The 26042-nt window shown below is 43.3% G+C and overlaps 2 protein-coding genes, 3 non-coding genes and 1 pseudogene across 8 annotated transcripts; 5 read left to right on the plus strand and 1 right to left on the minus strand.

The window, feature by feature from the left end:
- The first annotated feature begins 4202 nt into the window (after positions 1-4202).
- On the plus strand, positions 4203-10324 carry LOC111961721 (mitochondrial glycine transporter B-like; annotated as a pseudogene).
- A 998-nt stretch (positions 10325-11322) lies between these two features.
- rpsa (ribosomal protein SA) lies at positions 11323-15896 on the plus strand. Its single transcript, XM_024010561.1, has 8 exons — positions 11323-11405; positions 12370-12541; positions 13119-13237; positions 13659-13904; positions 14464-14592; positions 15128-15314; positions 15446-15490; positions 15729-15896. Exons 2-8 carry the CDS (start codon positions 12409-12411, stop codon positions 15821-15823), a joined length of 954 nt encoding a protein of 317 aa, XP_023866329.1. The 5' UTR covers positions 11323-11405; positions 12370-12408; the 3' UTR covers positions 15824-15896.
- LOC111971055 (small nucleolar RNA SNORA62/SNORA6 family) lies at positions 13430-13571 on the plus strand. The gene has a single exon (XR_002878211.1). It is a non-coding gene; the product is annotated as a small nucleolar RNA SNORA62/SNORA6 family (small nucleolar RNA).
- On the plus strand, positions 15529-15647 carry LOC111971172 (small nucleolar RNA SNORA26). The gene has a single exon (XR_002878237.1). It is a non-coding gene; the product is annotated as a small nucleolar RNA SNORA26 (small nucleolar RNA).
- Positions 15897-18073: 2177 nt separating the features above from the next.
- Positions 18074-18146, minus strand: trnar-ccu (transfer RNA arginine (anticodon CCU)). Its single transcript has one exon. It is a non-coding gene; the product is annotated as a tRNA-Arg (tRNA).
- Positions 18147-18192: 46 nt separating this feature from the next.
- LOC111979608 (intraflagellar transport protein 56) lies at positions 18193-25712 on the plus strand. Of its 4 annotated transcripts, XM_024010412.2 has the most exons (20): positions 18213-18343; positions 18630-18664; positions 19017-19163; positions 19468-19560; positions 19665-19779; positions 19881-19930; positions 22034-22179; positions 22643-22814; positions 22963-23037; positions 23125-23227; positions 23328-23383; positions 23496-23549; positions 23713-23776; positions 23940-24028; positions 24234-24317; positions 24419-24488; positions 24655-24761; positions 24938-25071; positions 25194-25242; positions 25388-25712. In XM_024010412.2, the coding sequence occupies exons 2-20, from the start codon at positions 18662-18664 to the stop codon at positions 25607-25609; spliced, it is 1833 nt and encodes a 610-aa protein (XP_023866180.1). In that variant the 5' UTR covers positions 18213-18343; positions 18630-18661; the 3' UTR covers positions 25610-25712. The 4 variants fall into 4 exon arrangements, with proteins under 4 accessions (XP_023866008.1, XP_023866250.1, XP_023866180.1 ...); XM_024010323.2 differs by having other exon boundaries at positions 18339-18664; XM_024010240.2 differs by having other exon boundaries at positions 18193-19163.
- The last annotated feature ends 330 nt before the right edge of the window (positions 25713-26042 follow it).

A 26042-nucleotide genomic window follows, 5' to 3' on the forward strand; every position in this document is an offset into this window, starting at 1 on the left:
GAACTGTACTTGGCTAGTACCATGGTATGCACYTGGCCAGGCCCTGTGTGTCCTAAATTAGAGCTYTATCTATGCCTCCTGCATACAGTAACACTTTTTACATTAGGWTAGCATTTTTAGGACAATGGATCAACAACATAATGTATGTATATTGGAACAACAAAGCTTTTAGGATGAAAACTCTGAAATTGCAGGCCTATGAGAAAGGCGACTTAGAAAAGACAAATAACCGTCCTTACATATACTTGATAAAGCGCCTGCTCAATTCATAGCTTCGATGTAGTGCAGTGTCAATGACATGTAGGGCTTCGCCGTCCTACTGGATCACATATCAGTTGTTGTTGCGAAATACTGCACTGCACCCGTTTCAGCTCCGATGCTATTTTGCCATGACATTGTATTTCTTGTCCAGATTGTGAACCATCTTCTTTTGCGATGTGGTACGTTATGCCATCTGTAATTTCATTCCATCGGTTAGTGTGTGTTGCATAGTAAGTTGTGTGTGCAAACGGTTCCTTATTGGGTTGTTGTCCCTGGGCACTGCTCTTGTCATTACTAAGGCTGTTATAGTGACCATATTACCGCCACACCGGCAGTCATTAGTCATGACCGCAGTCAAATTCCACATGACCGTTGAGTCACGGTAATGAGGCTCCAAAACTGCGCTCTGATGCCGCTGATAGCCTACCAAACTTGCTAACTTCTGCTAATGGCCAGTACGCAGCCCTTCATTGTCCCTTTAAATCACTGTGTTCTTCTGAAATAGGCTACATTTTCTTCACCTCATGTTTCTTTAGACCTGCCTAAAATAAACTATGGATTTATTGTAATGCTGTAAGCAATATTAAATGGATTTATTGGACTTAAAATGTAGATGTTCCAAAGGTCTGCATCAGTGGCTTGTAGGCTATGCGTGGTAGCCAGAAATTCTAAACACGTTTATGTTAATTAACAGTCAATTAACTTTAGTCAGGCAGTTAATTGCATCACAATCACCCGCTGACAGCATTTCATGACAGCCCTAGTCATGACACTTGTTGACCTCTGCCTAATTCTTCTTCGCCATGCATTCGTCATGCTCTATTACCTGCCTGTGTTTCAAATGGTGGAAACAGTTGTTGGTGTTACCTCGAGTGGTTGCTATAGTTGTGCGACAGTTCAAGCACATCGCCTCACTCTGCTCAATGTCACTAGGTTGAAAACAAAAATAGGCCCAAACAACCGACACAACGTCCTTGTTTGGCAGCAATTGTTCTTGGATTTCTGGGACGGCAGTTTTTGTCTCCGTTCATTTGAACCCGCTAATGAACGAAGCTACTCGCAACATCACTAATGAACGAGGCCACTCGCTACATCACTTGGGGGAACTGCCAACAGCAGGTGTTGGAAGCTTGGGATAGAACAGGGCTCTGATTGGGTCAAATGAAACGGCATAGATGAAAGTGTTGTGCTCCGGCAGCGTGATGCTTTTCTCTATGCCGTTTTGCTTTCATATATGCATTCGCAAAATTGCTTCGGTATGATATGAAATGTCAGTGTCGGTAATTTTTGGGTTTCTCGTCCCAGCTCTAGTCTGTAAGACACACGTACACAGAAAGAGCCAGAGACACACAGGTACACACACGCGCGCATGTATACTTGCATAAACACTGATACAAACACGCAGAGACACACACACACACGGCAGTGTAGAATCCCTCTTCAGTAGCTTTCAGACAGTTTGAATCCCTTCATTTGACCCATATATGCTAATTAGACACACTTCCATGCTAATAACTCCTCACTAGAATTGACCCCCAAAGACGTTTTGGGAACATATCTACAGGTGAATCTGTGTTTGTAGGCTTTCAATTTATTTTCAGGTATCCAGTCTCTTAGCTTAATGTGTGTGTGTGTGTGTAACGATTTATTTATCTCCTGTCTCAGAGCTCCTAAAGTGGGGATGATGACGGTGCTTATCCAGGTCATTCGGACAGAGAGCTTCCTGGGCCTGTGGAAGGGAGTGTCACCGGTGAGAGTCTAATCGAAACAGTCTGGCTTCCCTGTTCATCTTGTGGTTTACTTTCCCTGTTTTAACACAGTCTGTGTACGAAGTCTGGCTTAGTGTATCACTTTGGTTAGTTAATCTTTTTCTAAGAACCAGACTTTCTTAGTACATCACGTCACTCTCCAAGAAACGACAGGACTTTTTTTTACAACTGTTTTCTTTTGTGTGAACAATAGCAGAGGTGCATAAAGATGGCGGCCCCATGTACAGTTGAAGTCGGAAGTTTACATACACTTAGGTTGTAGTCATTAAAACTCGTTTTTCAACGAGTTTGAACCGCAAGTCGGTTAGGACACAAGTAATTTTCCAACAATTGTTTACAGACAGATTATTTCACTTATAATTCACTTTATCACAATTCCAGTGGGTCAGAAGTTTACATACACTAAGTTGACTGTGCCTTTAAACAGCTTGGAAAATTCCAGAAAATTATGTCATGGCTTTAGAAGCATCTGATAGGCTAATTGACATCATTTGAGTCAATTGGAGGTGTACCTGTGGATGTATTTCAAGGCCTACCTACAAACTCAGTGACTCTTTGCTTGACATCATGGGAAAATCAAAAGAAATCAGCCAAGACCTCAGAAAATAAGTCTGGTTCATCCTTGGGAGCAATTTCCAAATGTCTGAAGGTACCACGTTCATCATCTGTACAAACAATAGTACGCAAGTATAAACACCATGGGACCACGCAGCCGTCATACCGCTCAGGAAGGAGACGCGTTCTGTCTCCTCAGAGTATGAACGTACTTTGGTGCGAAAAGTGCAAATCAATCCCAGAACACAGCAAAGACCTTGTGAAGATGCTGGAGGAAACGGGTACAAAAGTATCTATATCCACAGTAAAACGAGTCTATATCGACATAACCTGAAAGGCCGCTCAGCAAGGAGAAAGCCACTGCTCCAAAACCACCATAAAAAAAGCCAGACTACGGTTGCAACTGCACATGGGGACAAGATCGTCTTTTTGAGAAATGTCCTCTGGTCTGATGAAAAACAAAATGAACTGTTTGGCCATAATTACCATTGTTATGTTTGGAGGAAAAGGAGGAGGCTTACAAGCCGAAGAACACCATCCCAACCGTGAAACACGGGGGTGCAGCATCATGTTGTGGGGCTTTGCTGCAGGAGGGTCTGTGCACATCACAAAATAGATGGCATTATGAGGGAGGAAAATTATGATGATATATTGAAGCAACATCTCAAGACATCAGTCAGGAAGTTAAAGCTTGGTCGCAAATGGGTCTTCCAAATGGACAATGACCCACAGCATACTTCCAAAGTTTGGCAAAATGACCTAAGGACAACAAAGTCAAGGTATTGGAGTGGCCACACAAAGCCCTGACCTCAATCCTATAGAAAATGTGTGGCAGAACTGAAAAAGCGTGTGCAAGCAAGGGCCTACAAACCTGACTCAGTTACACAGCTCTGTCAGGAGGAATGGGCCAAAATTCAACCCAATTTATTGTGGGAAGCTTGTGGAGGCTACCCGAAACATTTGACCCAAGTTAAACAATTTAAAGCAACGCTAACCCTACTAATTGAGTATATGTAAACTTCTGACCCACTGGAATGTGATGAAAGAAATAAAAGCTGAAATAAATAATTCTCTCTACTATTATTCTGACGTTTCACATTCTTAAAATAAAAGTGGTGATCCTAACTAACCTAAGACAGGGAATTTTACTGCGAATTAATGTCAGAATTGTGAAAAACTGAGTTCAAATGTATTTGGCTAAGGTGTATGTAAATTTCCGACTTCAAATGCCTCGTTCGCGCATTTCACACCGAATTGTACATTGCTCACCTTGACTCTTTTATCATGTCCTCATTAGCACAGTATACATTTGAAAACCCAGAAAGTTGATGGTGCTCGATTTATTGTTTGAACCATGTCCGCGCTCCGTCGTTTAAAAACTCAGTGAATCCCAACACTTATCCACTTCGCCATTGTTCTACCTTAAAAAGAATTCAACCAATCTAAATCTTGACATCTTCTCTCTCACCCTCCTCTCGCCTTCCTGTCTCTTTCTCTCCCCACTTCTCTCCCCTCTCTCACACGCTCTCGTCTCTCTATGTCGTCACACAACTCTAATCCTCATTCCCCTCTCTCTCTCTTTCTCTCACTCCCCTCTCTCTCTCTCTCTCCATCGTTTTTGTGCGCTGTATCCCAGGCGTAGGGATCTACTTCTCTACCTTCTACTCACTGAAGCAGCACTACTTCCAGGAGGGCCGGGCCCCTAACGCTGGGGAGGCTGTGCTGCTGGGGGCCGGGGCCAGGGCCGTGGCTGGGGTCTGCATGCTGCCTGTCACCGTCATCAAGACACGCTTCGAGGTGAGAGCTTCTTCTCGGTGTTGTGAATGTGGATGGACTAAAATAAAAGATGGAGTGATGGAGAGGGGAAGTAGCTGGGATTAAGGTATGGTTGAGTGGGCGAGAGGTTGTTACAGCTATATGAGGATGGAAAAATACTTTGAGGCAATGGTGGAGGTGGACGGAGAGGAGCAAGGATGAGGTGAGGGTTGCTACAGCTATGTATGTTTAGGATGGATTAGGAGGAAGATAAGCATGAATGGATGGAAGAAGGGGTGGAAGGATGTATGAATTAAGATGAGGAATGGTTCAGAATCAGAATGTGTGTGAGAGGAAAGGGAGAATGAAGTCAGGAAGTAAACAAAGGAGGAAGGGGAGGAGTTGGTGGTTCAGTAATAGCATAGAACAAGCACTAGCAGATAGGCTGGGATATTTCTGGTGTCTGTGGCCTGGAGCTGGAAGGTAGAATTAGAGAGAGGAGGATGGTAGAATTAGCAGCCTGCTACCGCAGAGAGAGAGGAGGAGGAGATAAAGGGAAAAGAGAGGAGAGAGAGAAGGTTATCTGATGGGAGAGCTGATTGCCTTGGGAACTAAACGCTTCTATTGAATAAATTCTGTCGTGTTGGTTTTATTAGGCCCGAGCATCTAGCTGTGCATAGAGGATGTGTCACGACTACAAATGTTTAATGGAACTATGTCGCCTGCTAGTTTCTTCATCTGTATGACTACGATGTGTCATCTGTTTATTAATGGCGCTCCGTTGGTTTCCAGTGGTGCTGGATATCTATCTGGTTTAGTGTTTAAATGTTGCTAGTAGTTGTGTGTAATGTTGTGTTATTGAGTTAGTATTCAATCAGTGGAGGGCTGCTGAGGGAGGGACGGCTCATAATAATGGCTGGAATGGAGTGAATGGGAAGGTATCAAACGATGAAAACCTGTGTTTGATACCATTCCATTGACTCCATTCCGGTCATTATATGAGCCGTCCTCCCGCTCCTCGTATTCAGCTTGGTGTCAATTCCATTTCAATTCAGTCAATGAAATGGAACCGACCCCAACCCTCTGGTAATCTGTAGGTATTCCAGAGTGGACGGTATAACTACGTGATCTACTGTGGTTGTAGTGTATAATGTGGTGTATTTACTGTGTGTGTTTCGCAGAGCGGACGGTACAACTACGTGAGCAATTCTGGGAGCTCTGAAGAGTGTGTGTGAGAGCGGAGGGGCCCAGGGCTCTGTTCTCCGGGCTGACGGCCACACTGCTCCGAGACGCCCCCTTCTCTGGCATCTACGTCATGTTCTACAGCCAGGCCAAGAGGTCCCTGCCACCGGGTAAGAGAAACACACTCTATGTGAGAAGAGGGGAAGAGGGCGAGTGAGAGACTACAAAATGTCACACCGACACACTGAATAGTCAAGTGTGTTACTTCAGCAGGATTTCTTTACATTGGTGTCTGTTAGTGTAAACAGCTATTAAACGCCATGTGGGGTATTGTTTGCACTGAATTCCAAGTAATCCAGAATAATGACATGTTTATTTTATTTTACTAGGCAAGTCAGTTAAGTTATTTTCAATGACGGCCTAGGAACAGTGGGTTAACTGCCTTGTTCAGGAGCAGAACAACATATTTTTTTACCTTGTCAGCTCGGGGATTCAATCTAGGAACCTTTCGGTTACTAGTCCAACGCTCTAACCACTAGGCTACCTGCCGATGTATTTTCTGTTAGTGCCCGTGTAGGTCTGACATTCTCTGTGCGGTCTCTTCCCTCAGAGGTGAGCTCGTCGCCCTATGCCCCGTTGGGGAACTTTGGCTGTGGGGTGATGGCTGGAGTCCTGGCCTCTGTGGTCACCCAGCCAGCCGACGTGGTCAAGACTCACATCCAGGTCAGCCCCGCCCACTGGACCACTAAGGACGCCATTCGCTACATCTATACGGTGAGGCCTGAATCTTAATGAAAATATACACTACATGATTCATTTCCTATGTTTAAGCTACCATTCTTGGTCTTCCAATTTTTCCTATTCTGAGAGTATTTTAATCCATGAGATATAGCTATGGATTTGAAGCACTTCTTATTGAATGTAAATGTTCCTCCAAAAGCGACTGAACATCTCTTCTTGCACACACTATTGTTTTTACCAACTGAACAGTGATTGAACTCTCCTCTTCTCTCTCCTTCAGGAGCATGGTCTGAGGGGTTTCTTCCGTGGGGCTGTGCCACGCTCTCTGAGGAGGACTCTGATGGCAGCCATGGCCTGGACCGTCTACGAACAGCTGATGGCCCGCATGGGACTCAAGTCCTGAGGAGAGGAGACAGGGAAGAACTGATAATGGAAGAATGACGTGGGGAGTTGTTTTTATACAAAGCATCAGTTTGAAGGAGAAGAAAGAGAGGAGAAGGAGTGAAGGAGGAGGGAGAGAGGAGGTGTAGGGACTGTTTATCACTGCAACTAGCTTGGGAAAGAAAAAGAGGTGGGTGTCGGTGGCATGGAAGAGTGAAAGGTGTGTGTGTGTTTTACATGTTGATGTTTATGAGAGTGATTGTGAATGTTTGATGTATGTCCTTACATTGTCAACCCTGACCTTAAATGACACCCCCTTCTGCTGAGAACTGAACTGATCCCTCTGAGTGTGGAGACCATAGAGAACTATCTATTTCTATGGGGGAGACCATAGGGATCTATTTAATTACATTTCTATGGGGGAGACCCTCTCAGACTGGGGAGACCAAGAAACCTATCTATTTCTATGGGGGAGACCATAGGATCTATTTAATTACATTTCTATGGGGGAGACCCTCTCAGACTGGGGAGACCATAGAGAACTATCTATTTCTATGGGGGAGACCATAGGGATCTATTTAATTACATTTCTATGGGGGAGACCCTCTCAGACTGGGGAGACCATAGAGAATGATCTATTTCTATTGGGGAGACCCTCAGAATGGGGAGACGCCATAGAGAATGATCTAGTTTATATTTTCTATGGGGGAGACCCTCTCAGACTGGGGAGACCATAGAGAATGATCTAGTTATATTTCTATGGGGGAGACCCTCTCAGACTGGAGAGACAATAGAGAATTATATAATTATATTTCTATGGGGGAGACCCTCTCAGACTGGAGAGACCATAGAGAATTATATAATTATATTTCTATGGGGGAGACCCTCAGACTGGGGAGACCATAGAGAATTATATAATTATATTTCTATGGGGGAGACCCTCTCAGACTGGAGAGACCATGGAAAATTATATAATTATATTTCTATGGGGGAGACCCTCAGACTGGGGAGACCATGGAGAATTATATAATTATATTTCTATGGGGGAGACCCTCAGACTGGGGAGACCATGGAGAATTATATAATTATATTTCTATGGGGGAGACTCTCAGACTGGGGAGACCATAGAGAATGATCTAATTATATTTCTATGGGGGAGACTCTCAGACTACGACCACTGTGGTTTAGCTCTGGATACCACTCCAGTGACAGAGACTGTCGCCGACTGTCACCCACTTTCCTATGACTATGAATGACTGTGACTAACATCTAGGTGTCTCTAACACTCCCACTCCCAAGACGAAACAGCAGCTTTGATTGAATTACCTCAGCAAGAGGTTTTCTGCTGGCTAAAAGTGTAGTGGACTGGACAAAGCAACCCAGTGCCATAACCATGCAACATATTTACAAATGACCGGCAGAATACATTATAACAGCACAGTGATTATTGTGACCTGTCGACTGACTGAAGGAAATACGATATTTATTGACTGACTAAAATATTTCTTACTAGCTTGGACAATCAAGACAATATTGCTGTGCATTGTAGCAAAAGACTAGGCTGATATTTTCTATACTGCAACTGCACAATTAGCTACTAGCAACTTGGCATTGGCATACTTAGCCATATTCAAATAGTGTACAGCAGGTGTTCTCTGTACCCAATTCAACTTTGATCTAATTTGTAGTGCATTCCATTCTGGTTGCAGTGTTGTAGACCAGATGTGCTTTATCTAACCAGTAATGATAGTCAATCCCAGAGCCATAGATGGATAATTGGCTCTAGTCAATGCCATTGGAACCCAGACAATGCAACTCTTTGGGGCTGTGGCATTATGAGACAATAGTCAACATCGCTATCATGAACATGCAGCTTCAGCATCACTGTATTACATGGGCTGGATTGAGTAGTCACGAAAAGAAAGCAAACCGGAGGGACTAGCTGATATTGTCCTATATGAAGTGTAAAATGTTTTTGTTTTTCAATGCAAAACATTTTGCTACGGTGTGCACTAATGTACACTACCCAGCTAAATATAGGAATCCATATCAGTGATGCACAGCCATGGTCCTGGATGGTCTCTGTTATTAGTTTTGTAAATAAATAGGCCTATGTATTCAGTATTTTGAGTAGTTCATTTTTGGAAGCCCATACACGTGTATATTTTTTTAACACACGGTGTCCAGTGTGCCATGTCATGGGTATTATTTTTGAACATGTCAGTTTTAAAGAGATGTGTTATATTGAAAAGTATTGTTACAGATTCAAAATATACACTAAGTGAGCGCTACTCAGTATTAGGAGGGTGTTCTTAATGTTTGGAATACTCAGTCTATAGAGCCTGAAGCTTCGAGGACCAGAGATGGCTGAGAGAAACTGATTTAAATCCAATACCATCACTACAATCACTGTTTGCCAACTGTTTTTGCTTTTTACACACACAAATGAAAAGGACATAACATAGCTTCAATATACACTCAGTGGCCAGTTTATTAGGTACATCCATCTAGCACCGGGTCGGACCCCCTTTGCTTCCAGAACTGACTGAATTCTTTGGGGCGTGGAAACATTGCTCAATTGCTATCAAGGGACCTAACGTGCGCCAGGAAAACTTTACCCACACCATGACACCACCGCCACCAGCCTGGATGGGGAAACGGACTCATGCTGTTTATGCCAAATCCTGACTCTGCCATCAGCATGAAGCAACAGGAACCTGGATTCGTCGGACAAGGCAATGTTTTTCCACTCCTCAGTTGTCCAGTGTTGGAGAGCACGTGTCCACTGGAACCGCTTGTTTATAACTGATAGGAGTGGACGCCGGTGTGGTTGTCTGCATTTCGAAATGCCATTCCCCGACATTATTTGCCTGTTTGTGGCCCTCCTGTTAGCTTGCACGATTCTTGCCATTCTCCTTGGACCTCTCATTAACAAGCTGTTTTCACCCACAGGACGGCCGCTTACTGGATGTTTTTTGTTTGTCGCACCATTCTCTGTAAACCCTAGACACTGTCGTGAGTGAAAAGACCAGGAGGCCGACCGTTTCCGAGATACTGGAACCGGCGCGCCTGGCACCAGCGATCATACCACGCTCAAAGTCGCATAGGTTACTTGTTTTTCTCATTCTAACGTTCAATCGACTGGTAGCTAAATGCCTCGATGCCTGTCTGCCTGCTTTTTATAGCAAGCCACGGCCACGTGACTCACTGTCTGTAGGAGCGAACCATTTTCGTGAACGGGGTGTACCTAATAAACTGGGCGCTGAGTAGTTTGAGTCATTGAGAGGGGAAACACTGAGTTAACCCTAGCTCAATGCCAGTCAGTGAATGCACTTTAGAATTCAATGCATATTCATTCATTCATTTAAGCCCCTTAGCGGCTGGTAAAAGGACTGGGGTGATTGACGTTTCTTGAGAATTGGTAGCTCTTCAGCCCTTGTCTGTGTGTTTGTGTTGTCGTAACACAGTAACAACTCTTACCACCAAATTGTTCTGTGCCGTAACATTTTTGCCTTGGCGATTATCATCGCTATCACTATTGTCCTTGATATTGTGACTTTACACTGTATATTGTCTGTTATTATTGTCAATATTTTGTCTGTGCATGTGAGTTTGCTCAGACCGATGCTGTGCCTGTTTTGTTTTTAAGTGAATAAAATTCCCCCCATTTTTGTACAATTCCTGGTGTTTATTTGATTCAATCTTTGCCTAGATTAACTTCAACATTGGTTCATCATGTTATCATCCTTTGTGGGTCTCTTTACCTTGAGCTGCTGTATTTTCAGGCTCAAACCTCAGTACCAGGGGGTGACTACAACGCTGATCAAGGAGTTAACCAGCAAACCTGCCTAAATAGTCTTAAGTTTATTTTTTTTTATTAAAACAAGCATGAGATGCGCATGATCTAATTGATTCAACAAATGAACACACATCTAAGTTTAGCTTTTATAATGAACCAGAAGATCAATAGTTATTTCTGGTTGCTTGATCCTAATTTGATCCTAATTTGTTGTAAAATAAAAAATAAATGCATATAAGAGATATTCTACAATGTATTCTCAAAGGAGTATTGCTGGTCTCTCCAAAGCAACACCACATTGACATAACAGACAGTGACAGGCTACAGCTCATGTCCTCAGAAATCCGGGGTCCATGTGTCCTGAGGAAGAGACAGGCACTGCACTAGACAGCCCCACAACTGACTTTCCCTGATGTGGAGAGAGGGGGGAAATAATCAGAGTGTGATCGACACATGCTGATATGCACAAGGATACAGTCACTAAGACTGAGGTTAGGTAAACGTATTCTTAAATGACCTCTTCGGCAAGTATTCTCTAACACCACAGACCATATATATATTCCCTTTGAACATTACCAAATCGGATAATGTTTTAATTGAAATGGCATCAAAATATTCAGATATAAGTACCTCAAAATGGCAACCTATAATTTTACTGACGTAAATAGACTATAAAGCGTTCAATCAATCATTACTATATGGGGTGATGGCATGATCTCTTGGCATGAACTTTACAGTATTTAATTAGAGATTTAACTGGATTTGAACTGCTTCCCATCACAATTTATGCCCTTTCTCATAGCACTTTCGTCTCAAATGATTTGACTACCATCTATCGACCTTCTATCATGGAAAGGGAAATGGAAGATGATTGGTGGAATTTACAGTATATAAACACGTAACTTCCGTTTCTCTTTCTCTTTTACCTTGAGGTACAGAACTCCATACGGCGTTGTCTCGTGGTGAGATAAATTTTGTATATTTTCTTGAGGTGAAAGTTGCGGAGACCAATATTAACGCCTTGTTACGAACAACTATGGAATTGTGTCTGAATGTTTGCCATATCCGTATAAATACAACCGCTGTAAATAGCGAATTACATGTTAGACAGCTAGGCCAGAAGCCATGTAGCTACTACAAACCTTGGCACTAGTAGCTAGTTAGCCATGCGTGCTCGTGAAATCCATTGAAGAAGTTGGATACTAATAACTGAAGTAGCCAACATCCATAAATTAAGTTAGACTAGTTTCACACATGTAATGTAATGCTCATTTGCAACATTGTATTTATTGATATGAATTGTTCAGCAATATTGCATCTAATTGGGGTTAGTGGAGTAAACTTGCTGCTTACAACACTTTTTTATTTAACTTGGCAAGTCAGTTAAGAACGAATTATTATTTACAATGACGGCCTACCAGGGAACAGTGGGTTAACTGCCTTGTTCAGGGGCCCCTTGTCGGCTCAGGGATAAGATCCAGCAACCTTTAGGTTACTGGCCCAACCCTCTAACCACTGTTACCTGCCGCCCCTCTTCTCCACATGCTCATGCCGATCATCACTCAGAGATCAGATGTCATTCATAAGGAACTGCAACAATATTTTGATTTAATAATTGTAAATTATGTTTTTAGAAACAGATGCCAAGTCCCTGTTGCAAGTGCCTGTATAAGTACACTAAATCATTATAAGCATTGCAGCTTTGACAGTTTGTTCAGCACACAATTAAAGCCTGACACAGTCTGATGTCTGTGTTCAGGTGTCGGAAGTGTGCCAGAGTGATCCGGCCGGGTTTTCGCTAACATCAGTAGGGCTGCTGCCCCATGACTGGAGTTTGATAGTGACCTGAGCCAGTTCCAACTGCAACCATTCTCTGCTTCCCTACCTTTGTGCAACATCTCACCTGTCTCTTTTTTCCCCCTGCAGCTTTTCCACATAACTCGTAACTTAGGAAAAGTGGTCACGATGTCCGGAGGTCTGGATGTGCTGCAGATGAAGGAGGAGGATGTGCTCAAGTTCCTGGCAGCCGGGACCCACCTGGGAGGTACCAACATGGACTTCCAGATGGAGCACTACACGTACAAGAGAAAGAGTGATGGTGAGTGGAGGAATATGAGATCCCTGGTTATTTGTCGCTTTATGATCTGAAGACTTTCTGAACTCGCACATATTTTGACTGGGGAGGATGTGAATGCTTTTCTTCCAGCCCTGCATTATTATACGTAATTCAACTATTTGTGGTCTTGAATCAGGTGCTGGGCTGGAACAATAGTCTGCACACAAGTTTATAGGATCAGAGTTGGGAGACCTCTGAAATACACATTCCCCTTCTAAAAGCACTTGCGTTGTCCGGTCAGTGACTGGGTGAGTTGTCGTTGGAAGGGAATAGTAAAACCACCACTGTGGGTGAGATGGCAGTCTGAAACCGTAACTGACCTATCTCAATCAGTGATGGAACATCTCTTCCTAATATTGAATGTTTTTCTCTAGCTCAAACACTTATCCAATAGATAATGAGCTCAATGTGGGTGTAACACCAGTCCTCAGTCAGTTTTAACCGGTACAGTCTTTTTCTTCATTGATTGTCCTGAGAAAGGCTAGCATGTGTATAGACATTATGGCTGTATGGATGTCGGGAATCAACATGTAAATAATGTAACTGGTTGTCCCATCAGGTGTATACATTATCAACCTGAAGAAGACATGGGAGAAGCTGCTGCTGGCTGCTCGTGCCATCGTGGCCATTGAGAACCCAGCTGATGTCTGCGTCATCTCCTCCAGGAACACTGGACAGGTGAGACCCCCACTGCTAGCTCACCTGACATATGAGGGCCCAGAGTTTCTCCTGGGTTATGTTCAGGAGGCGCAAAATGGAAGTCAACGGTCTAAAGAGGAGAGGTACTATCTATACTTGTCCAATAAGAAACTTGTTTTTATTTACTGGTGTGCCCTAATGAACATTACTTTGGTCAGCTCAGTTGGCCTGACGGCACACAATTAAAGCCTGGCACTGTGATGTCTGTGTTCAGGTGTCGGAAGTGTGCCAGAGTGATCCGGCCGGGTTTTCGCTAACATCAGTAGGGCTGCTGCCCAATGACTGGAGTTTGATAGTGACCTGAGCCACAACCAAAACATACTAAATTACTGCTATGTTATATTCTTGACTGGGTCACCTGACAATCCACTAACTCCACTCCCCGTTCTCCTCCAACCAGAGGGCTGTGCTGAAGTTTGCATCTGCCACCGGCGCCACCACCTTCCACGGTCGTTTTACCCCCGGAACCTTCACCAATCAGATCCAGGCTGCTTTCCGTGAGCCCCGCCTCCTGATCGTGACAGACCCCCGTGCCGACCACCAACCCCTGACTGAGGCCTCCTACGTCAACATCCCCACCATCGCCATGTGCAACACTGACTCTCCCCTCAGATACGTGGACATTGCCATCCCCTGCAACAACAAGGTACAGACAGGCCATAGACTACAGATGTATGTTCTAGTGGTCTTACATTTTTATATGACTTGAACAGCCTATCATATCAGTTTTGTCCCCAATGGTGTTTCCTCAGTGAAAGAGTAGATGGTAACTTCCGCTGATATCTTGGTCAACTGATGGAAATATGCAGCACACAATTAAAGCCTGACACGGTCTGATGTCTGTGTTCAGGTGTCGGAAGTGTGCCAGAGTGATCTGGCCGGGTTTTCGCTAACATCAGTAGGGCTGCTGCCCCATGACTGGAGTTTGATAGTGACCTGAGCCACAACCATGTACCCTACTGGGACTCTTCCTTCCTAGGGAGTTTCCTTTGCACTTCCTCGTCAGTAGTCGACGCCCTCCCATGTAGTCATGTTTTTACTGGGTATCAGTTAATCCACTAACCAATTCTACTCGTTTAGACTGATCAATTCTGTTGATGGCCTTCGTTTGACTTCTGTATGACTGACTGTTGCCAGTGCATATAATCATCAGGGACTTAGTATACAACCCTAGGTCTAACTGACTGTTGTATGATGTGTTCCAGGGCCACCACTCTGTTGGTCTGATGTGGTGGATGCTGTCCAGGGAGGTGCTGCGGATGAGGGGCACCATCTCCAGGGAACACCCCTGGGAGGTCATGCCTGATCTCTACTTCTACAGAGATCCAGAGGAGGTAACTGACATACTGGGACACTATGGTTCACGCACTGTTTATACCAGGGGTTTTCAAATCTGACTGGAGAGCTGTGTGTTTGGGGCTTTTGTTCTAGCCCTGCACTAATTGTTTGATACAACTTAACTAATCATGGGCCTCTGTCTGGACCACGATTAATTGAATTAGATGTGTTGGTGCTGGACTGGAACAAAAGCCTGCTCACCATGTAGCTATTCAGGAACGGAGTTTGGAGACCTCGAATGCACATTCCCCTTCTAAAAAGCACTTGCGTTGTCCGGTCAGTGACTGGGTGAGTTGTCGTTGGAAGGGAATAGTAAAACCATCACTGTGGGTGAGATGGCAGTCTGAAACCTTAACTGACCTATCTCAATCAGTGATGGAACAACTTGAAGCAAAATATGCTTCTGATGTGGTGTTGGAGTGTTGTATGCTTGCGCTAAGAATCTATATACCTGTGGTGCCTGCTTACCTGAGCGCTCTCGCAAATTGTGACGTCGCATCCCTAACTTCTAACCTCTTCGCCCCGTTCCAGATTGAGAAGGAGGAGCAAGCCGCGGCCGAGAAGGCTGTTGGCAAGGACGAGTTCCAGGGCGAGTGGACCGCCCCCACGGCCGACTTTGCCCAGCCCGAGGTGGCCGACTGGTCCGAGGGAGTGGCAGTGCCCTCTGTGCCCATCCAGCAGTTCCCTGCTGGCATTGAGGGTAAGAGCTTCACCGAGGGTAAGTGATGAATACACAGGAGTGGAGGCCACAAATGAAAAGGTGGATGGAGTAGCACATTTTGACAATCACAAAACAAAATGGCTACCGGAATACATTTGACTCAAACTTTGTTTAATTCTCCTTTTCAGCCGCTGCACCTTCCAAGGCCCCAGCTGCAGCTGAAGGCTTTGCTGGTAAGATCTACTGAAAGTAAATTAGTATTGCCCCTTTTTTGCCCATCTAGGACCTAAAATGTCCTATATGACCAACACAGAGGGGTAGAATAGTTCTCTCATAAACCTGTAGTGAAGCCTCAAATCCTCACTGTGGATCCTGTCGGGAGAAACACAATTTCTCTTTCTCTTGACTGTGTCGTCTGTACAATAAATTGTTTGATTGTATTCTCTCACACGCATGATTGTCTTCCAACAGAGGATTGGAGTGCCCAGCCCGCCACAGAGGATTGGTCCGCTGCCCCCACCGCCCAGGCTACTGAGTGGGGTGGTGCCTCCGCTGATTGGTCCTAAGTGGTCTCAATCAAGAGTCAAAAGCTGTGCTTTAAACAGTGACTGTCAATAAACTTGGCTTATTGTTTTTAAACTTGTCTATTTTTCTTGGGATGAGGGCAATTACAAATACATGGGTTTATTATATTGGGTTTTCACATTAAATTCTATGTCAATCTGTCATCTACTCTTGTGGTGTCTTCAGTTTGGCCTTAAACACAACCACGGAGTCACAATGTATACAAATAAATCAGAAATCCATAAAAATATTATAGTGACTGTTCAGTTTACAATTGATATTTAAAGATAGAATCCTTAGTTGCTGCATCCATTTTTGGACTTGAACGATGAAGACCCATTTTGTTTATTGGAAGAATATAATTTATAAATGCCTAATGAGCGTAGTTCAACTATTATAGAACTTATTGTTTCAATTAAGGATTCTAGCTTTAAACGGGAATCGCAGACGGTTGACTCCTGTGATGTGAATTTGTGCATAACAGGTTGATTGTAGGAAGTTCTTGACAGATTTGATCCTATTTGGCCTCGTGTCCATAAAAAAAAAAAAATTTCTAGATTATGGGTCAGGCATAATATGTATATACACTATTTTTTTGCGCAAAGGGAACACTTAAACAACACAATGTAACTCCAAGTCAATCACACTTCTGTGAAATCAAACTGTCCACTTAGGAAGCAACACCGATTGACAATAAAATTCACATGCTGTTGTGCAAATGAATAGACAAAAGGTGGAAATTATAGGCAATTAGCAAGACACCCCTAATAAAGGAGTGGTTCTGCAGGTGGTGACCACAGACCACTTCTCAGTTCCTATGCTTCCTGGCTATGTTTTGGTCACTTTTGAATGCTGGCGTGCTTTCACTCTAGTGTAGCATGAGACGGAGTCTACAACCCACACAAGTGGCTCAGGTAGTGCAGCTCATCCAGGATGGCACATCAATGCGAGCTGTGGCAAGAAGTTTGCTGTATCTGTCACGTAGTGTCCAGAGCAAGGAGCGCTACCAGGAGACAGGCCAGTACATCAGGAGACGTGGAGGAGGCAACAACCCAGCAGCAGGACCGCTACCTCCGCCTTTGTGCAAGGAGGAGCACTGCCAGAGCCCTGCAAAATGACCTCCAGCAGGCCACAAATGTGCATGTTCTGCTCAAACGGTTAGAACGTTCTCCACGGCGTCTCCAGACTCTGTCACGTCTGTCACATGTGCTCAGTGTGAACCTTCTTTCATCTGAGAAGAGCACAGGCGCCAGTGGCGAATTTGCCAATCTTGGTGTTCTCTGGCAAATGCCAAACGTCCTGCACGGTGTTGGGCTGTAAGCACAACCCCACCTGTGGACGTCGGCCCTCATGGAGTCTGTTTCTAACCGTTTGAGCAGACACATGCACATTTGTGGCCTGCTGGAGGTCATTTTGCAGGGCTCTGGCAGTGCTCCTCCTTGCACAAAGGCGGAGGTAGCGGTCCTGCTGCTGGGTTGGTGCCCTCCTCCACGTTCCTGATGTACTGGCCTGTCTCCTGGTAGCGCCTCCATGCTCTGGACACTACGCTGACAGATACAGCAAACCTTCTTGCCACAGCTCGCATTGATGTGCCATCCTGGATGAGCTGCACTACCTGAGCCACTTGTGTGGGTTGTAGACTCAGTCTCATGCTACCACTAGAGTGAAAGCACCGCCAGCATTCAAAAGTGACCAAAACATCAGCCAGGAAGCATAGGAACTGAGAAGTGTCTGTGGTCACCACCTGCAGAACCACTCCTTTATTGGGGGTGTCTGCTAATTGCCTATAATTTCCACCTTTTGTCTATTCCATTTGCACAACAGCATGTGAAATTTATTGTCAATCGGTGTTGCTTCCTAAGTGGACAGTTTGATTTCACAGAAGTGTGATTGACTTGGAGTTACATTGTGTTGTTTAAGTGTTCCCTTTATTTTTTTGAGCAGTGTATATATATATATATATATATAGCAGGCCTTGGCAACACCTGATTGATGTCACACTTTTGCCCCAGCGAACACACGGGACACCAATCAACACTTAAAAATGCAATTAGTTTGAATCAGGTGTGTTTGCTAGGGGTGGGGTGGAAAGTGTGACACCAATCAGGCCCAGGCCAGTTATAAGGCTACATTTAAATGACATTAACAGCATCTATGTCCACTTTCCAGGCGCCTTTATCAAGACTGATTTCACGTTATTATGCCTACCAAATGAATGTCAAAGCACAGTAGTTTCTGGGTGAAAATAGTATCACCCCAGATGGGACTCGAACCCACAATCCCTGGCTTAGGAGGCCAGTGCCTTATCCATTAGGCCACTGGGGCTGTTCCGAAGATATGTGACGAAACCACTTGATTTCAATGCTATGTGGGCGGCAAAATTTTTTGATGACAATGTCACTATCAAATATGCACGACAACAACGGGGCTAAATCCAGAGTTAAATTTGCATTTCGACATCTGATCCTGACGTGAAGAGGATGAACAACGTTGCTAGGCAACACAAGCGTAATCCCCACACGGCAAGGAAATCACAGTCAGATGTTTCATTAGCTAGTGGCTAACGTTAGCTAGCTTGATGCTCTTCGTTCACCTTACTTATTCATGCTATCCTTTGATAACAATTTTAGACAGCGAAGAGGTGTCTTTTCTTTTCGTATCTGTTAGTTCACTGTTAGCTAGCCAGCCAGCTAAGCTAATTCTAGCTATAAAAATTATAATAGTGCTAACGTGTAGCTAATTTACCACTAACGTTACCAAGTGTTGTTATCTAACGTTAACTATAATCAATTTCTCCAAACTGAACAGTGACATTATGCAAGAGTAACTGCTGTGCCGTCATGGTAAGTCTTACAAGTTAGCCTACAAGTTGAGTAACATACTAACGTTAGTTAGTTAGCTAAAAGTCTTGCTATGTAGTTAACGTTAGCTAGTTAGCTTTCTAGATGAATCATTGTCGCTTGCCAGCTACCAAAGTCTATTTCACCTATCTGTGATATGTGACGAGGTTAATTTTAAAGTAATGGCAGGTAGCTAGTTTGACATAGGATAACTGCTATAGCTGCACTACATCTATTAAAACATGACTGTCTATCTTACCAAATGTGCAAATATTGTTTGATTCCCGCTTTAGTAAACCAATTGCCAGCTGTCATGTCCACAATAAGGATTCTCTTCCTTGTCACATCCATCCAGATCCTGTCCCGGGTGAAGCCAGCAGTAGGTGGAGATTCTGCAGCTAGCGTCAGTGAGAAGAAGAAGAAAAACAAAGCCAAGAAGAGCCCTCGCCTGGAGGAATACCTCAACCAGAGAGACTACCTTGGGGCACAAACTCTGTTAGAGGTAGCCAGATAGAAACTCATGTAGCTAACTGTCATGTGCAATCAGCAAATGAATGATGAGCAACTCTGTAATAAATGTGACACAAGATATAATGTGATCTGTGAAAGTCCTGTGTCCTCTCAACATTCTCCTTCCTCATTCTTGACGTGTTATATCTATAAGGTCTTTCTGTTTCCTTATTACAGTTGCATAGGTGTGTGTGTGTGTGTGTGTGTGTGTGTGTGTGTGTGTGTGTGTGTGTGTGTGTGTGTGTGTGCGCGTGTGAGAGCACTGTGTCCTACTGTTGTGTTGCTTTGTCTTCCAGTTTCAGCGAGATGTTGGAGAAAAAGAGGAGCATGCAGACCTTTGGATTGGCTACTGTGCCTTTCACTTGGGTGATTACAAGAGAGCAATGGAGGTCGGTGTGTGTGTGTGAGTTCAGTCAAATTCATTCTTGTCTGGAAAAAAAGCAATTTTTACAATGCTCTATTTGACACGTATGTCTATTTATTTCCATGACAGGAGTACAGGGCCTTGACACTCCGGTTAGAAGAACCAGGGGAGGTGTGGGTGTATCTGGCCTGCACTCAGTTTTTCCTGGGGCTCTACAGAGAGGCAGAGGAGGCTGCAAACAAGGGTGAGTATTAAGATAACATGTTTTGTAAATGTTCTGTTTTTCATTCTTCTGTTTCTATTTCTTGCCCTTGTCGATAAGGTATTCCCCCTTTTTCCCTGTAGCTCCAAAGTGTGCACTTCAGAATCGCCTGCTCTTCCACCTGGCTCATAAGGTTAGAACTGTTCCTTTTCTGTATTCTTTAGTATGTTAATGTGTGTTTCTCATCACTCTTTCTTTTTTGCTTCTGTACAGTTGCTTGTGCTGAGCGATTAGAGCTTTTTGAGGTCGGTTTGGTTTCGGTTAGATTATCGATTTTCGATTTCAACACTTTTCTAGACATTAAATGCACTATTCATTATGTGGGTTTTAATGCTGTAAGAACATAGAATAAAACAATTAGTAAAAGTCCCATGATGATAGTGACTGCCCATTACTGTTTATCACTTATTAACCATCATTTATTCACATTACTTTAATAAAATATTTCAGTTGTTGTGTATATTACATTTGTTTTAGGCCTATTTGATGACTGTATTATTTAATTCCAAGTCATCGTCTCATCACTATAGAGCTGCTACCTATGCTGTCTGACAAACTATTTTAGTAGTTCTTCAAAGTAATTAAGGCATACTTTTATGACTGCTGAATTCCAATTATCAATCATAGATCATGTATTTTCAGGTAGAGATATGTCACGAAGCAACTGCTCTCTATCCCTCTCGATCACACGTTCTTCTGTCTCTTCTCTCTGTCTCAGACCAGACAAGTAGGCACGCAATGGATTATGGTCATTGTAGTTAATTACCACGTTTTCTGTGCTAAACTATGTTGAATATTGGCCTTTTGGAAACTACAACCCCTTACTACATCGTACAGTTTGTGCTTGATTTGATTTATCTCTAGAGAAACTGTGCATTGAGCACAAAATGTAATTAAAATAATTGAACCGACATCGGTCAATAAGTTGTTTAAAGACTGAAAAAGAACCAACATTTCAGTTAATCGCTCAGCTCTAACAGTTGCATAAAATCATGTTTTACACAATTCCCAAGTCTCAATACTTATACTGAACAAAAATATAAACTCAACATGCAACAATTTGAAAGATTTTACTGAGTTATAGTTCGTATCAGGAAATCAGTCAATTGAAATAAATAAATTTGGCCCTAACATGACTAGGAATACAGATACCGCAAAAAAAGAAGGTAGGGGCGTGGATCAGAAAACCAGACAGTATCTGGTGTGACCGCCATTTGCCTCATGCAACGTGACACATCTCCTTCGCATAGAGTTGATTGTGATTGTGGCATGTTGTCCCACTCCTCTTCAATGGCTGTGTGAAGTTGCTGGATATGGGCGAGAACTGGAACACGCTCATGTCGATCCAGTGCATCACAAACATGCTCATTAGGTGACATATCTGGTGAGTATGCGGGCCATGGAACAACTGGGACATTTTCAGCTTCCAGAAATTGTGTACAGATCCTTGCGACATGGGTCAACGCATTATCATGATGAAACATGAGGTGATGGCGGTGGATGAATGGCATGACAATGGGCCTCAGGATCTCGTCACGTTATCTCTGTGCATTAAAATTGCCATCGATAAAATGCAATTGTGTTCGTTGTCCGTAGCTTATGCCTGCCCATACCATAACCCCACCGCCACCATGGGGCACTCTGTTCACAACATTGACATCAGCAAACCACTCGCCCACATAACAGTTGTGAGGCCGTTTGGACATACGGTCAAATTCTCTAAAATGATGTTGGAGGTGGCTTATGATAGAGAAATGAACATTCAATTCTCTGGCAACAGCTCGCCAATTACACGCTCCATCAATTACATGCAAACACTTTAGACATCTGTGGCATTGTGTTGTGTGACAAAACTGCACATTTCAGAGTGGACTTTTATTGTCTCCAGCACAAGGTGTACCTGTGTAATGATCATGCTGTTTAATCAGCTTCTTGATATGCCACAACTGTCAGGTGGGTGGATTGTGTTGGCAAAGGAGAAATGCTCACTAACAGGGATGTAAACAAATTTGCACAAAATTTGAGCGAAATAAGCTATTTGTGCGTATGGAACATTTCTGGGATCTTTTATTTCAGCTCATGAAACATTGGACCAATACTTTACATGTTTATATTTTTGTTCAGTGTACTTTTTTCTTTCTTTGTAATGAAACTGTATGCTACTGTAGGTGCACACCTACTTGTGTAATAACAAACCAATAGACAAACCAACCATGTCTTTCCTCTCTGTTCCCAGTTCAACGATGAGAAGAAGCTGATGGGTTTCCACCAGAACCTGGAGGATGTGACTGAGGACCAGCTGAGCCTGGCCTCCATCCACTACATGAGATCACACTACCAGGAGGCCATCGACATCTACAAACGCATCCTGCTACAGAATAGGTACTTATYCTGGGCCATTCTCCCATGTCCCRTCATCAAAATCACTGATAGGCAAGAGCATAGTCCCACAAATCCCTCATATGCCAGATTACAGTGGTCCCACTAGTACRAATGGGTATTGTGGATTGTCTGAATGAGTCAGTGTCAATTTTACTYTAAATTCTTATAWCTATATACAGTAAACATACTATAAGCCATARATTTAGGATGAAGTATTAGAAAATTGGAAGGACACATTTCCTTGTGTTGAGACCGAGACAAGAAGATGGAGGGAGGCTATAGTTATTTTGCAGTGGAGGAAGATGCATTGGAGAAAGTGGAGAAAGGTGCATTATATTGGACGGTGCAGTCAAAAAGCAAGAGAGAAAGATGCACAYGGACTTCTATTCAAGAACGCAGTGTGAGCTATAGGACTAGCTATTGGATGTTTTACCATACTTATTGATTTTTCTTTTAACCCCAGAGATTTCCTGGCTCTTAACGTGTACGTAGCGCTGTGCTACTACAAGTTGGACTACTATGATGTTTCCCAAGAGGTGTTGGCTGTGTATCTGCAGAGTATTCCTGAATCCACCATCGCTCTCAACCTCAAGGCCTGCAACCACTTCAGGCTGTACAACGGCAAGGCAGCTGAGGTAAAGCAACTCTGTATGCGTCTACGGTCAAAACAGACTGCCGTGCATCTACACGCGTTTGCCTAACAACCACAGTCGATGTTTATGCCTACACTTGTCATTGTACAGCAATAAATAATGTGGTTCAATTTGTTCTTTTCTCTCTCAGGCTGAGTTAAAGAACCTCATAGACATCTCCTCCTGCTCCTTTGAGTTTGCTAAGGAGCTTATCCGGCATAACCTGGTAACCCATTCCACCACCTCTGTTGTGTGACTGTGTTTGCATGACAGTGACCCCATGCTCTATAACCTTTGACCTCTATCACCCCAGGTGGTGTTTCGTGGTGGGGAGGGGGCGTTGCAGGTGCTGCCCCCGTTGATTGATGTCATCTCTGAGGCTCGGTTGAACCTGGTCATCTACTACCTCAGACAAGGTGGGCCTTAGCCACTGGTGGTTGTCTTTGAATCCTAATCCTAACATTGAAACGTTGAATGGCTCTTTTATCATCAATAATGTGCATCTTTATGTTTCAGATGATGTTCAAGAGGCTTACACCCTCATAAAAGACTTGGAGCCAACCACACCACAGGTAGTAATAGTTTCACATTATCAGGTGGCATAAGCAGAGGAAGTCTTGTTGTTTAAAGACTAAAGCCTTAATAGCGTACATGCAGTGTCTTAACAAAATCTATTTCTTTAAGGAGTACATTTTGAAAGGAGTGGTGAATGCCGCTTTGGGTCAAGAAATTGGATCGGTGAGTAAGTGTTTGACAAACTACCCGAAAACCTCCTAGGACCACAGAGTAGAAATCTCTGAGTAGATTAGGAATGTCTTATAAGCCTGGTTAAGTAGATCATCACTGAAATCTGACTGTCTCTATTCCCTCCTCCTCGTCCCTGCCTGTATCTCTGCTGCAGAGGGATCACCTGAAGATTGCTCAACAGTTCTTCCAGCTGGTCGGAGGCTCAGCCAGCGAATGCGGTAATGTGAATGAATGAATCTAAAGCGATTCAACCAAGAAGCTAGGAGTTAGCTTGTGTGTGTGTGTGTGTGTGTGTGTGTGTGTGTGTGTGTGTGTGTATATATCTGCGTTGAAGTGAGCATGTGCGTCTTTGTCTCACTGTCTGTATCTCGCTCTCCTCAGACACGATACCTGGAAGACAGTGTATGGCTTCCTGTTTCTTCCTTCTGAGGCAGTTTGAAGACGTTCTCATCTACCTCAACTCAGTCAAGGTTTGCATGGCCCAAAACATGTAGCATACAGACCAATAAGACAGTACACCACATAGGCATGTTTGCACACACATAATCACTTTCTTCTTTTTTTTGCATTTGAGTGCTTGACATATTTATGGATTGGTGTGGAATTAACATGTATACTTGGGGAAAGGAGGCAAGCATTATTTCTGTTTGGTTATTTTTGGTTTGTCATTAACAGAGTTACTTCTATACCGAGGATACGTTCAATTTCAACTATGCCCAGGCCAAAGCTGCCTTGGGCAACTACAAAGAAGCAGAGGAGGTACATACTGTCAAAATAGAAAAATTCATTACTGCTTGCATGAGTAGTGTTTTGAATCAGTTCAAAGTTCATGTTGTAACATTCTTTTATATTGGACTCAGATATTTCTGCTGATCCAGGGTGAGAAGATGAAGACTGACTATGTATACCTGAGCTGGCTGACTCGCTGCTGTATGTATCCAGTCTGAAATAGATCTATTTGTCGTCAATACATCTTCAATACCTATACCTTTACATCAATACGATATCTACATACATGATCTAAGAAACGAAATATATTACTAATTCATTTAAATACATATATTATCTAAATAGTGTTGTCTCTCCTCTCGCTCAGTCATCATGAACCAGAAAGGCCGGCTAGCCTGGGAGCTGTATCTGAAGATGGGGGCTTCGCCAGACTCCTTCAGCCTCCTACAACTCATTGCCAATGACTGCTATCAGGTGAGGCTCACTACTATTCTCTCTACTAACTTAGTTTCCAGGCTAACCACAAGTCAGCAATGGCCTAATCTCCCGCACCAGACTTCCTCCACAATAGACTGGGGACGAGATTAGCAAAGGCCAAGCTTTCTCAATATTCAATGAAATTAAATGTTGCTCTGTCTGTCTGCTTTCAGATGGGTCAGTTCTACTGGGCAGCCAAAGCGTTCGAAACTCTGGAGAAACTGGATCCCGACTCCAACTACTGGGAGGGCAAGAGAGGGGCTTGTGTCGGAATCTTCCAGCTCATACTGGCAGGCAGAGAGCCAAAGTAAGTATTGGCTAAGTTTCTTAGTCTTTAGTCCAATTTTAATACCAACACATGTCTGTGTTAAAGATTTGTCCCCTACACAGTCACCAACACATCAAATATGAAAATCTTGTCCTCCACAGAGATGTTTTGGCACATCATTTTTGTGCCTTGAGTAATTTACATTGCACGGTAAAGTGTGACTTTTGTGATTCAAGCTCTTTCATTTTAACTTTATTGACAACCGTTATGGTAATGTTATGAAAATATTGCCATTGTGTAATATGACCTGTTCCTAACTTCCCATCACTAATAACCATTGTCTGTGGTTCCACAGGGACACCCTGAAGGAGGTGCTGCCCCTATTGAGGAGCACACAGAACCCCCAGGTGGAGTACATTATCAGAGCTCTGAGGAAATGGGCCAAAGACAACAGGGTTCCTCTGACATAATAATGTCATACATAACGTGCTTAACTCACATAATACACTTACTACATGTTGTTATTACATTATATATGTGGTTTACATGTGCATTTTTTATCAGACTCTTTTACTAGTGAAAATCTATAAAATAACATGTTCTCATGAGCCATGCACAATGTGTATTGATGCGCTTTATTGTACGTGTCACAGTATTTATATCATGAAATACATGTTTTATTTGCAATGTATATAATTCTGTACAATCTTGCCAATCAATTGTATTGAAATGTGTATTTTGTATTACTCAAATGATGCTGATACAAGTATTAAACAGTATTGTCTTTATAAACGGTTGTTGACCTTTTTCTGTTTGTTCTATATGCATTCACTAGTTTCTGTCATGATGTCGTTTTTTTGTTATTGTGGCCATACTGACACAAATACTGTAGGCATACATTTGAATGAAATAGTACATGTACTGTCTTTTGAAGTCCAAAATGCCCTATTGCTAATCAGCTTCTTCCTCATCTAAATTAAAGGAAGCAGTGTCTCTACAAAATAACTGAA

Source organism: Salvelinus sp. IW2-2015, linkage group LG1, assembly GCF_002910315.2.
Source record: "Salvelinus sp. IW2-2015 linkage group LG1, ASM291031v2, whole genome shotgun sequence".
NCBI lineage: Eukaryota > Metazoa > Chordata > Actinopteri > Salmoniformes > Salmonidae > Salvelinus > Salvelinus sp. IW2-2015.

Excerpts from the sequence above, each read along its gene's own strand:
- rpsa (XM_024010561.1), top strand. The coding sequence starts at position 12,409 with ATGTCCGGAGGTCTGGATGTGCTGCAGATGAAGGAGGAGGATGTGCTC. Across the intron at positions 14,593-15,127 it reads TCTACAGAGATCCAGAGGAG|ATTGAGAAGGAGGAGCAAGC; the intron begins GTAACTGACATA and ends GCCCCGTTCCAG. Across the intron at positions 15,491-15,728 it reads TGCAGCTGAAGGCTTTGCTG|AGGATTGGAGTGCCCAGCCC; the intron begins GTAAGATCTACT and ends GTCTTCCAACAG.
- LOC111979608 (XM_024010240.2), top strand. The coding sequence starts at position 18,924 with ATGTGCAAATATTGTTTGATTCCCGCTTTAGTAAACCAATTGCCAGCT. Across the intron at positions 19,164-19,467 it reads GGGCACAAACTCTGTTAGAG|TTTCAGCGAGATGTTGGAGA; the intron begins GTAGCCAGATAG and ends TTTGTCTTCCAG. Across the intron at positions 24,489-24,654 it reads GAGCTGGCTGACTCGCTGCT|TCATCATGAACCAGAAAGGC; the intron begins GTATGTATCCAG and ends CCTCTCGCTCAG.